The sequence below is a fragment of the Pelophylax lessonae genome (assembly GCF_965119305.1).
Source record: "Pelophylax lessonae genome assembly, chromosome: 2".
NCBI classification, from domain to species: Eukaryota; Metazoa; Chordata; class Amphibia; order Anura; family Ranidae; genus Pelophylax; species Pelophylax lessonae.
In genome coordinates, this window is record NC_138769.1 from 674,737,571 (window position 1) to 674,751,265 (window position 13,695).

A 13,695-nucleotide genomic window follows, 5' to 3' on the forward strand; every position below is an offset into this window, starting at 1 on the left:
ATGTATTCAATACTTCACAGGAAAAAAGAAAACACTGGGTCATGGACCACGTGCTAAGTACAAGACAAGTGTACAGGGCTGGGACAAGGGGTGGGCAGGAGGGACGCAATGGTTTATTGCAGGGATGAAGGTGCCTTGACCATAACCCTAAGGGAAGAGGAGGGGTGCAGTTTGGCACCTTTGCCCTGGGCGATGGATGACCTTTTCCCAGCACTGCAAGGGTACGGCTCTTATCAACTGGAACAGACAAGCAACAAGAAGGGAGAAAGAGGAGAAAGAGAGAAGGTGAGAATAAAGGGGGGGGGGAACCCACGCGACTGAGCACGCGACCAGTGGACCATAGCCATGGCCAGATCTTAACATCCCTGCAATAATCAAGCTATAAATATGATTTAAAGTTACCAGAGCCCATATAGAGCAGCCAGGGACTCCAAGTATCACATACTTTAGGCATGTTATATACACTACCATTCAAAAGTTTTGGGTCACTTAGAAATATTCTTATTTTTGAAAGAAAAGCACTGTTTTTTTTTTTTTTTTTTCAAAGAAGATAACATTAAATTAATCAAAAATGCAGTGTAGACATTGTTAATGTGGTAAATGACTAAACTAGCTTGAAACAGCTGATTTTTAATGGAATATCTACATAGGTGTACAGAGGCCCATTTCCAGCAACCATCACTCATGTGTTCTAATGGTACATTATGTTAGCTAATAATGTTAAAATGCCAAATGATGATTACAAAACCCTTGTGCAATTATGTTAGCACAGCTGAAAACTGTTGTGCTGATTAGAGAAGCTATAAAACTGGCCTTCCTTTGAGCTAGTTGAGTATCTGGAGCATAAGCATTTTTGGGTTTGATTATAATCTCAAAATGGCCAGAAAAAGAGAACTTTCTTCTGAAACTCAACAATCTATTCTTGTTCTGAGAAATGAAGGCTATGCCATGCGAGAAATTGCCAAGACACGGAAGATTTCCTATAATGGTGTGTACTACTCCCTTTAGAGAACAGCACAAACGGGCTCCAACCAGAATAGAAAGAGATGTGGGAGGCCCCGGTGCACAACTAAGCAAGAGGACAAGTACATTAGAGTCTCTAGTTTGAGAAATAGATGCCTCACATGTCCTCAGCTGGCAGCTTCATTAAATGATACCGCAAAATGCCGGTCTCAACGTCCACAGTGAAAAGGGGACTTCGGGATGTTGGCCTTCTAGGCAGAGTGGCAAAGAAAAAGCCATACCTGAGACTGGCCAATAAAAGGAAAAGATTAAGATGGGCAAAAGAACACAGACATTGGACAGAGGAAGATTGGAAAAAAGGGTTATGGACAGACAAATCTAAGTTTGAGGTGCTTGGATCACACAGAAGAACATTTGTGAGATGCAGAACAAGTGAACAGATGCTGGAGGAGTGCCTGATGCCATCTGTCAAGAATGGTGGAGGTAATGTGATGGTCTGGGGCTGCTATGGTGCTGGTAAAGTGGGAGATTGTACAAGGTAAAAGGGATTTCGAAAAGGAAGGCTATTACTCCATTTTTCAATGCCATGCCATACCCTGTGGTCAGTGCTTGATTGGAGCCAATTTCCTCCTACAACAGGACAATGACCCAAAGAACACCTCCAGACTATGCAAGAACAATTTAGGGAAGAAGCAGTCACCTGGTATTCTGTCTGTAATGGATTGGCCAGCGCAGTCACTAGATCTCAACCCTATTGAGCTGTTGTTGGAGCAGCTTGACCGCATGGTACGTAAGAAGTGCCCATCAAGCCAATCCAACTTGTGGGAGGTGCCTCAGGAAGCGTGGGGTGACATTTCTTCAGATTACCTCAACAAATTGACAGCTAGAATGCCGAAGGTCTGCAAGGCTGTAATTGTTGCAAATGGGGAATTCTCTGATGAAAGCAAAGTTTGAAGGACAAAATTATTATTTCAAATAAAAATCATTATTTCTAACCTCGTCAATGTCTTTACTATATTTTTTATTCATTTTGCAACTCATTTGATTAATAAAAGTCTGAGTTTTCATGGAAAACATGAAATTATCTGGGTGACCCCAAACTTTTGAACGGTAGTGTACCTGTAAAAGTCTCACTTGTGTAGACATCCAAAAGCCCTAAGACTGTTGCTGGGTGCCACCTTTTTGGAAACAATGTCAGCAGCCGAAAAAAGATTCACAGCTGATGTCCAATAGTATTCACCTTCGCTCTTCCTTTGGTAGCTACATAGAAGGTTATGTAGGGAGGTGAGGGGAGGGGTGGAGGAGCTGCCACCATAGAAAGTAAGCAGACAAGGGGGGCTGTACTAGAGAACTGACTCTTCCTGGAGTAGTTAGGTTTGCTAACAAGTTTAGAAGCACATTACAAGTGAATAAAAATAAATGTTTATGCTCTCTGCATACATCAGCAGTTAAGCAATTTGAAATTGAGACAAGGGTTTGGCTGCTGACTTTTAAGAAAAGTCAATATTTGCATATGAGTAACAGCATAGCCTAGGCAACTAAGATTCAATATTTTGGAGAAAAAAAAGAAGAGTGTTTGAAACAGCTGACAGAGCGTATTATGAAGATACTACTATGTTCACATGCTTGAGGAACAGAAAGGGTTACTTTAACCACTTGAACTTCTTTAACTGGAAATTGCAATGCTTTATCCAAACTAAATTTATATGATTTTTTTCATACAAATAAAGCTTTCTTTTGGTGATATTTGATCACGACTGGGTTTTTTTATTTTTTTGCGATGTAAACGAAAAAAAAAGTTGAAAACTTTTTTTTTTACTGTCTGGTATATAACATATCCAATAAAAAATAAAAGAAAAATCAAATTTCTTCGTAAATTTTGGCCAAAATGGATTCTGTTACAAGTCTTTGATAAAGAAATCCCAATAAGTGTATATTATTTAGTTTGAGTAAATGTTATAGCGCCTACTGACTGTGGGATATATACTGGAATTTGTATTTTTAATTTTTTTTTATACTATTAATGGTGGTGATCAGCAATTTATAATGGGACTGCGATAGTGTGGTGGTCGATCTGACACTAACTGATTGTGAACTGACTAACTGCCACTGGCATCACCAGTGACATTATTACAGTGATCAGTGATAATGCTATACACTGCCACTGTACTAATGAAGCTGGCTGGGAAGGGGGTAACATCTAGGGCGATCAAGGGGTTAAATGTGTGCCTAACTATGTTTAAAGTGTGCTGCTTTTGCTAAGAGACAGGGGTGAGAAAATAAGAGATTGCTCCCTCTGTACAAAGCTCTGTGTTGATTGTCAACACAGAGCTCTGGGCTGTGATTGCACACAGCCGATCAGCAGGTCTGTAGTGTATTAACACAAACCAGGCTGTACAGGTTGCTTCTTTATTCACTGAACACCACGCATCAACTGAAACTTCAGCCACACCCAGCTCCCAGACATATACATAATTGTAACATTTTGCAGACAGCAACTTAACCCGTTGCTTACCATACTACAAGGTCCCAGCTGTGAATTATTAGCTGGGACTTGCTGACAGGCTCCCGCTGTGTATAATCACGGCAGGTGCCGGGCAGGGGGTGTGCATGCACGCTCCCGCTGTGTACAATCACAGCAGGCGCTGGGCGGGGGATGTACATGTGTGCTCCCGCTGTGTACAATCACAGCAGTTGCCAGGCAGGGGGTGTGCATGCGCGCTCCCGCTGTGTACAATTACAGCAGGTGAAAAGCGGAGGATGTACATGCGCGCTCCTGCTGTGTACAATCACAGCAGGTGCTGGGCGGGTGGTGTGCATGCACTCTCCCGCTGTGTACAATCACAGCAGGTGCTGGGAGGGGGATGTACATGTACGCTCCCGCTGTGTACAATCACAGCAGGTGCTGGGCGGGGGATGTACATGCGCGCTCCCGCTGTGTACAATCACAGCAGGTGCTGGGCGGGGGATGTACATGCGCGCTCCCGCTGTGTACAATCACAGCAGGTGCTGGGCGGGGGATGTACATGCGCGCTCCCGCTGTGTACAATCACAGCAGGTGCTGGGCGGGGGATGTACATGCGCGCTCCCGCTGTGTACAATCACAGCGGGTGCTGGGCGGGGGATGTACACGCGTGCTCCCGCTGTGTACAATCACAGCTAGTGCTGAGCGGGGGATGTACATGCGCGCTCCCGCTGTGTACAATAACAACATTTGCCAGGCAAGGGGTGTGCATGCGCGCTCCCGCTGTGTACAATCACAGCAGGTGCTGGGCGGGGGATGTACATGCGCGCTCTCGCTGTGTACAATCACAGCAGGTGCTGGGCTGGGGAAGTACATGTGCGATCCCGCTTTGTACAATCACAGCTAGTGCTGAGCGGGGGATGTACATGCATGCTCCCGCTGTGTACAATAACAACATTTGCCAGGCAAGGGGTGTGCATGCGTGCTCCCGCTGTGTACAATCACAGCAGGTGCTGGGCAGGGGATGTACATGCGCGCTCCCGCTGTGTACAATCACAGCAGTTGCCAGGCAGGTGCTGGGCGGGGGATGTACATGCGCGCTCTCGCTGTGTACAATCACAGCAGGTGCTGGGCTGGGGAAGTACATGTGCGATCCCGCTTTGTACAATCACAGCAAGTGCTGAGCGGGGGATGTACATGCGCGCTCCCGCTGTGTACAATCACAGCGGGTGCTGGGAAGAGGATGTACATGCGTGCTCCCGCTGTGTACAATAACAACAGTTGCCAGGCAGGGGGTGTGCATGCGCGCTCCCACTGTGTACAATCACAGCAGGTGCTGGGCAGGGGATGTACATGCGCGCTCCCGCTTTGTACAATCACAGCGGGGGGTGTGCATGCGTGCGCCCTAAACCAGGAAGTAGGCAGTGATGTACGGGTACGTTGCTTTGCCTACAACGCCCGCTCACCCGCAGTACATTGAAGGCGGGTGGGAAGTGGTTTAAGTGACCATTAGAAAATTACAAACTGATGCCTACCACTTGTTGCAAACACCTTCAGGTACCTTTATGTCATTTTGGTTCTTCTACACAGTGCCACAGTATAGTATCACCAAACAGAGGTGTGCTTTATTCCGAAAAACAGAATCCAGCTTCATGGTCACTGGCTCTGGCCCTCTGGCTCACTATTACTAAGGCGGCCCATCACAGCGATGGGCCAGTGGTGAGGCACAGGAGGTAGAAGGACATGAGTCAGTGCCACTGATCAGAAAAAAAAACAAGCTCTTCAGTGTGCAGATCACCCTTGGCACCATTTAAAATATGAAAAATGTGGACTAGACCTGGATCATGACAAAAAAAAAAAATAATTAGGTATAACCGAGACCATGAAAAACATGTAAAACCATAAGTGGAACACATGAAAAAGGTGAGCTTGAAGCTTACTGCCAACGATATATACAGACACAAATCTTCGGAGAAGTCTTGCCATAATGGTGGGAGTTTATTTAAATCAGAGGGCACACTGAACAAGCAGCGACTACCTTAAAGCATTTCAAACCTTTAGTACTTACTCATAAGAAGACCTCAAGGTCACGGTACTTGTACGATGCTGCCTGTACACCATGCTCTCTGATATAAATACCCAGCGATGCGGCAAGACTTCTCAGAGGATTCCTTGTATCTGTATATATTGTTAATAATAGATCCTGGCAAGGTCTGAGGCATCGGTGAAGCTAAGTGTAAAGCAGGACTGATAGATGGATCTCCCTTGCGACAATGGAGGCTTATTTGTATGTCTCATTAAAATTACCATTATGGAATAAAAAATAAAAAAAATATGACCTTTTCTTAAGTTTAAAAAAAAAAAGAGGTAAAATTCAAACCACATGCAGATAAAAACAAACACAAATGAGTAGTCCTCTGTATTAATATATATATATTAATATATATATTAATATAATATATATATATATATATATAATTTTTTTTTAATGCAAGCTGTATGGGTCCTTGAATTCCACTTGGCATTAGCCTCTTTCAGTCCCAGTACAGCAGAGCTCAGATTGGGAGATAAAGAAGCAGCACAAAAAGCTGTGCTGCAGTGCAGTGCTCATGTACTGTTAGGTGGAAAGAGCAGAATGACAGAAGCAGTCTTCTGCTTCTCCTTCCCCGTCCAGTCACAGGCAGGACCTGCAGGCGCTTTTTACACAGGCGGCTGGAGGGCGGTAAAAACAGGCGACTGAGTTGTGGTGTTTCCTCCCTCCGAACACCCACTGGAATCTTAATATTACAGCCTGACAGTACTGTTCTAATGCCATGCTGTTTTGTTTCACAGCTGCAATATTTTATTTTAGGCAACAGAGATTGAAAAGAGGTGCCACCTGTCAAACGCACCCAATGAGACCAATGGGGCTGCACCACAACTGCCTCACAACCATGTGCAATGCACGCGATTACTGTACAAAAGGGCGACATTTACAGAGTTAAATCAGGCAGGGAGGGAGGCAATGTCACCTGTCATTTGCCCTCTGAAAAATGGTCCTAATGAAAAGCGATGAATGTGTGAAAAAACCCTTAGACCCCACACACACCTAGCAAAAGTGTGTTTTTTGTGGGGTTTTTTTGTACATTTGCTGTGTGACATGCATAATACTAATGGGCTGTCCTACCTGACAAACGCAGCAAAGTAGCACATGGAGCTTTTGATCGCACTCAGGTTTGCCTGATATATACCGTGCATTTAGCTGTGTTTGTGGTGCATAACAAATTCACTTTTTTTGTTTGGGGTGCCATTAACAATTTATAGCACAGCAAGCGCGACACATGCTTTTTGTATGTTCCAGGAATGCAGAGATGTAAACGAAGTCTTAGCGATACTTACTACCCACTCAGCAGAAAAAATATCAGGTCTCCTCCCCTGCCAGACAGGACTATGCTGTGTGGCAGATCTATATAAATCTCAGGACTGGATGGACAGAAATAAACCCCCTTTGGCAGATAAAATAACTCATTTGTATATCTCACTATGGGGGTTATTTACTAAAACTGGGGAATGCAAAATCCGGTGCAGCTGTACATAGAAACCATTAAGCTTCCAGTTTTTTTGTCAAAGGTTATTTGAACAAGATGAAAGACCGATTCACACTGGTCCAAAATGTGCTCCGACTTCAAGAGCACAAGTTGCTTCACATGTCAAAATCAATGGTTCCCTATGAGAGCTGTCTTAACTGGCCCGACTTCAAAAATTCTTCCTGCACTACTTTGGTCTAAATTGGGCATGATTTTAGCCCATTGATTTGAATGGAAGTTGAGATCATCATCTTAACTGATCTGACTAGTGGCATGTGATTTGTGCTCAGAGAATCTTGAGGGGAAAACCCACACCAAAAAAATAAAAATATTGGAGTGGGCCCCCCCCACCAATCCATACCAGACCCTTATTTGAGCATGCGGCCTGGCAGGTCAGGAAAAGGGGGGGGGTATGAGCGAGCGCCCCCTCCTCCTGGTCCATACCAGGCCACATGCTCTTAACATGGGGGGGGCTGGGTGCTTTGGGGCGGGGGGGGATAAGGGCCTCTTACTGCAACCAGTGGCGGCCTGTCCATACGGAGAACAGGGGCGCCACCCCCCTAATCTATGCGCCCAGCCCCTAATCTACATGTAAGGGCGCCGGACGCATGGATTTCAATTGATATTTTTTTTCTTTTGAAGCACATGATTAGAGCCTGAGGCTCTAATTGGCTTCAAAAAAGGGTGGGCTCAGGGCGTAGAGCACTGTGTCCTGAGCCCACTCACTTGTGTGACAATAACAAATTAATATTCGCTATTGTCTTCCTGATTCTCCCCCTGGTCAATCAGGAAGCGAGTCCTGAGACCACATTGGCCAGGGAGTCTTAGGACTCCCGGCCAATGGGATCTCAGGACACACTTCCTGTTCGGCCGGGAGGACTAGAAACGGTGGACATAGAAGAAAGGTTGGCCGCACATCACCAGAAGCTTAAATGAAATTAAGTCCTTTATTGCATAAGTCAAACACGGGCAGGATACACAGGATACAGGTAGACGCGTTTCACATGTGTCAAACGTGCTTGTTCACTGTGTAGTGTTGTGTTTGACTTATGCAATAAAGGACTTCATTTCATTTAAGCTTCTGTTGGTGTGCGGCCAACCTTTCCTCTATATCCACAACGGCACGGTGACGAGCCGGGGCCAACACCCACAGTGGAAGCTTTTTATTTACTCATCTGAGCGGTGTATACATTCTCTGATGTTTTGGAGAAGAAACAGCCCTGGAGCGAGGAGCAGCATCCCTACCTTCTGCCTCCTAAGGTAAGGAGGCTTCTGATTGCCTTCACGTCTTTCTCCGGCACGGGGGGGGGGGGATTTCAGCCTTCACATCCATCTCCCGTGGGGGGTGGCATTGGTTTGTCGCCCTCCCAAAATTCTGAGCACCACCTGCCACTGCTGACAACCCTGGGCAGTGGTTGTGCCGGTATGCGGACAGGGGGCCTATCGGAATCTGTAAGCCCCTTTTACCAAGAAGGCTTGTCACCATCAACATGGGGACAAGGAGCTTTGGGGCATGTGGCATTGTATGGTTCGGGGGGAGTGCTTGCTCCCCCCCCCCCTTTGCTGGCCTGCCAGGCTGCATGCTTGCATAATTGTCTGGTATGGATTTTGGGGAGACCACATGCTGTTTTTTTGGGGGGTTTCCCCCCTTAAAGGGCCTGGTATGGATAGGGGGAAGGGGACACCTTTTTTTTTTTTTTTTATAAATTCGTCGTGAGCTTTTCTCCATAACAAAAGCAAAGTCGCAGTCATCCCAAAGTCAGATCAAAGTTGGATCCTGTTCATTGAAGTCACATGGAAGTCGAACATGAAGTCCCAGGGCAAAGTCGTATTGGACGTCGTACGACTTTCGTGTCTGATCAGTGTGATCATAGCCAAAGTTAGAATCTGATTTGCTACCTTGCACAGCTGCACCAGATTCTGAGATCTCCATTTTGAATAAATCATCCCCTTATATCTACATATTTAGCAGTTTGCCTGGAGTTCAGCTTTAATTACTGGTTATACAGTACTAATAATAGCCACTCTTTTTACATCAATAAATATTCTGGTTTTACAGAGTTCCCCTTTAACTGCATTCACAATAATAATAATAATGTCAGGTTTTCTCACCTCCTTCAGCAGAGCAGATGAACACGATATCACTGAAGGGGCCATCGCCTTTATTATTGTACACTCCAACTTTCACTTCAAAAGGTGTGAGCGGCGGCGTGCTTTCATCTCTGTAGATAAACTTGGAGGCATCTGAAGAGGTCACCATTTTCTCTTTCCATCCCCTGGTGTCATTTGGCCTGAATGCCACGATGTAACCAAACCCCTCGCCGTTCTGAAATTCTTCTGAGACCGGCTGGAAAAGTCAGCGCATTATTTATTATTAACCAAAGAAAACCAGAGTCCTGTGTCCACATGTGAACATGAGATTGCAGGTTGAGTAAATAGCAGAAATAACTTCACAATAAAATGAACGTCATTGCCGAGATAAATTTAATAAGGATAAGCATACCTCCCACGTTATCACCAGTTCATGACGCCTTCCACTTCCACCGCTGACATTTGCTGGGGGAGTCTTGGGCACTAGAACAACAATAAAAAAAAGGCTACAATAATAAACGGTAAAATAAAAAAAAAAAAGAAAATGAAAAGATAAAAAAAGAAAAATGACAGAATTTTGCTTACCCTAGGCGAAATATATCAGACTGCAATCTAGTTTGGCATGTTAGTCTGTATATTTAGGTGATTTAAAGATGGATATAGAGCTATTAAGGGTTCTTGCACACGGTACTGATTTATGAACATCAGATATTCCGGGCAGAATGTTCTTGCATAAAAACATGAGGATGGGCTGTATACCACATGAGCAGGGCTGCTGTTAAAAATCACGGGGCCGTCACTTCTTAAGTTTTCTGGCCCACCGTAGTGGGACCCACTTTGGATGTTTTTTCTCTTGCCTAACGGAAGACTCAGTTATGCATTTGCTTTTCTGATGGTATTGCCTCTTTTAGCATTTTGTCTTGCCTTGCGAGAAGATTGTCTACTGTGGATGTTTTATATGTAACATGTTGTTATTCCTCTTTGTTTGTCTCAATAAACTTCATATTTGAAAAAAAAAAAAATCACGGGCCCTGCACAGTCTACCTGGAAGTCCCACCCCCCTTGAATATATCAAAAAACGTTTTCAAAATATACTAAAATAGTTCTTAGAGGACACAAAGATAACAGGGAAAATGTGTGAATTAGCCCTTTTTGTAATAGTTTTTTTAAATTTTTTAAAAAAATGTATACTTTTTAAAAAAATTGTTTAAATGTTTTAAAATTATTTTATTTTACATTTGTTTTAAATAATTTTTTTTTTTTACAATTTGTTATTTTTTTTTTATAGTATAGGGAAGCTGGGGGGCCTTGTGTCTGTGTCTCTCCCTGCAGAAGCTGAAAGCTGGTGGGATGGAGAGAAACTGGTTTTCAGCTGCTGCAGGAGAGTCGCACAGGGCATCCTGTAATTTCCCCTCTGTCTGACCGCACTGATTCCCTCTGCTGTTCGGGCCCCCCTATGTTCCCCGGCCCCCTACAGGAGTGGTGGTCCTCCCCTATCAGCAGCCCTATTTGTGCATATAAAAGTGTTTATTCTTGTGTATACCTACACACGCATAGACATTCTTTTGGCTGTTTTTTTGTCAAGGGGGTGGAATGTACCCATATACACGCGCATATTCTTTTGTATATATATATTTTTTTACTGATCCATACACAACACAAGTTTATATACCCATATGTACAAGTCCATTAAAAAATGGGCTGCATTTAGATAAGTTAAAAAAAAAAAAAAAAGCCTGAATGCCTAAGACCTCATTCCCACGGCTGTAATAAATGTTAGTAATGTTATTACACGTGTTTTCTAGAAGAAACGTTTCTGCATAATGATTAGTAAAACACTTGTGTATAGATGTGTTTAACCAGTTCATTCATCGATCTGGGTGGACGTCATATGGCATACCCCAACAACTTATAGCATATCAGCCATCTTATGATAGTAATAAAGTACAATGAAAAAAAAAAAAAAAATAAGTAGTTGTAAAAGCTTGGGTCTTTTACCTTTGTGCATTCTATGTGCAGCAGCCCTTATACTCGAGCCTGATCTCGATCCAGCAATGTGCAGCAGCTCTCCTGGGTCCCTTCCTTCCTCCTCATTGGCTGAGGCAGCAGTGGAAGCCATTGCTCCCGTTACTGTCAATCACAGCCAGTGAGCCAATGAGGAGAGAGCAGAGGCGAGGCCAAGCCACGCTCCATGTGTGAATGGACACAGAGAGAAGCGACTCAGGAGCGAGCTTGCTTGGGCACTCGGCAGGAGGGAAGAGCCAGGAACAACAGCGGGGGACCCAAGAAGAGGGGATTTGGTGGTGCTCTGTGCAAAACCATTTGCTAGACCAGGTAAGTATGTCATGTTTGTTATTTTTTTTTTTTTTAATTCCTTAATATCACTTTAAATTAAGAAAAAAAAGGATACTAACACAATTGGAACTCCAAGGTCACTAATATACTGTTTATATGGCTTGTTTAGTCTAGGGGGACTTAACAGAGTACCTTTTACCTTACTTTATGGTTCTGCAGGCTCCCTTCACACTGGATGATCAGTCCTCCAAAGCTTCTTCTTTGCTGGTCCTGCGGTTGCATCCTCACCAACATCAACCCATACAATGCAGGACCGGCATCTCTACATTGTAAGGAAACATGTTGAAGGCTGCTCATGGACAGGAGAGAAGAAGACCAAAGCATCCGCTGGGATAGTATCAAGATGCAGGGTAAATATTTTCTTCTAATTGAAACTTCTAGACCAGCCATTCTAACCTAGGGGTTCCTTGAGCTGTAGCTGATTGACCTCCTATCTGATGGTGCCTGCATGGTTCTGGGTCCAACACCACTTGGCAGAGCCACCAGTGATCTTAGCAGTCTGTAAGGGTGGCATTTTGACCACCACACCAAGGGGTTATTCTTCCCACTGACCATCAATAAAGTCCTTTTAGCAGGGGTTCACTGAGACCTCAAAATAACTTCAAGAGTTTCTCGGGGGGAAAAGGATCAAAGTGGTTGTAAACCCTCACATATACCCAGAATAGCCTCGGGTGATCCACAGAGATTAAACAAATCCTTCTACTTCTACAAGTTGTACCTTTTTATCCACAGTATTCTCTTCTCTATAGCCATTCAAAGTCCTGAATTTATACAGCTTGTCTGAGCTTTCAGAAAGCAGAGAGCAGGGAGCTGAGGTTAGCTCAGTAAGAAGGGCAGAGAGCTGATTGTGGGGAAGGGACAAACTAGTGATAGACCAATTGCCGATACCGACACCAATATTTTGGCCAATGCATATCGGTATCGGTCGATATTGGCCAATATTTTTGTACATTTAAAACATTTTTTTTTTATTTTTATTTTTTGACAGGTACTTTTGTGGAGGGATCTGGGGGTCTAAAAGACCCCAAACCCCTCCTCTGCCCTTAAAAGCATTCAAAACGCCAAGTTTGGCTGTTTTGAATGCTGTAATTTTTTTTTAATCTGGCGCCAGACAGTACCCGAAAGTGATGTCACTCATCACTTCCGGGTTTTTGCATAGACACCTGATCAGAGCCAAATGCGGCTTTGATCGGGTCTTCGGCCGCCATGACGCCTGGTTGCCCGGGTCTCCCGGTGGGAGGTGAGACCCTGGCGAACCACAGAAGGCGGGACGTCCCCTCCCACTCCTTGTAATGACAGCCGAGTGGCTTCTCAGACGCATCGGTTGTCATTACAAGACAGCTGACCGTCGGCTACGGACGCCGGAACTGGGGTGATGCCTCTAGCTGCAGGCATCACTCCGGTACAAGCAGTTTCCCGAAATATCGTCAATATCGGTCACCTCCGGGCCGATTCTGATATATCGGGAAAAGTGCATATCGGCCCTCGATATATCGGCTTTCCTGATAATCAAGGACACACCCCTCTCCACACAGCACACAGGAAAAGAGCTGAGGCTGTCAATCACAGACTGTGTGCTGGAGCTCCCTCCCTTGTCTTTTTGCTCTTGGTATCAGGAAAATTTGTCAGAAGTGACCCATGCAAATAGCAGAGGAATGAGGCAGTGGACAGAAATAACACTTAGTGCTCTGGATTGAGACAAAATACACACTACAGTATAGAGGGATGTGCTTTGTTCATATTTCTTGTCAGAGGTTTACAATCACTTTAAAGAGGAAGTAAACCCTCCTCTGCAACTTGTACCTATAGGTAAGCCTACATTAAGGCTTACCTATAGGTACTCTAAATATCTTCTAAACGTGTACTTTGCATGCAGCCAGTGACATCACTGGCACATGCGCTCTGAAGGAAAGGCCGCTCGTGCTCAGAGCCCCGTGCCGTGACCGTCGGCTCCCGCGAGCATGCGCGGGAGGGACGTCATCACGGCTCCAGCCAATCAGATGGCCGGATGCCGCAAACCGGGAAGAAGGGCGGCACAACATGTCACCCATGAGAGAGGTGAGCGGTCGGCACTTCTGGGCTTCGTTCTAAGGTAAGTATTTTATAATGAGCTAGAATGCGATGCATACTAGATAATTATGTGTTTGTCTTTCAGGTGTTCGTTTTTTTTTTTTTTTTTTTTTAATTCTCAGGTTTGCAACCTCTTTAAAACTGATCTCTCTCTCTTTTACAGTCACTGTTTGGGCAAAACAACTA

At 44.6% G+C, this 13,695-nt stretch overlaps 1 protein-coding gene across 3 annotated transcripts in view; it reads right to left on the reverse strand.

Moving 5' to 3' along the window:
• CNTN5 (contactin 5) overlaps window positions 1–13,695 on the reverse strand; it is a 2,223,160-nt gene that overhangs the window by 100,381 nt on the left and 2,109,084 nt on the right. For all 3 annotated transcript variants that reach the window (XM_082244684.1, XM_082244682.1, XM_082244683.1), the window contains 2 exons: window positions 9,497–9,567; window positions 9,106–9,340 (listed from right to left, as the gene is read on the reverse strand). In XM_082244684.1, coding sequence (XP_082100810.1) covers window positions 9,106–9,340; window positions 9,497–9,567 — 306 coding nt within the window. The remainder of the gene's footprint in view (window positions 1–9,105; window positions 9,341–9,496; window positions 9,568–13,695) is intronic.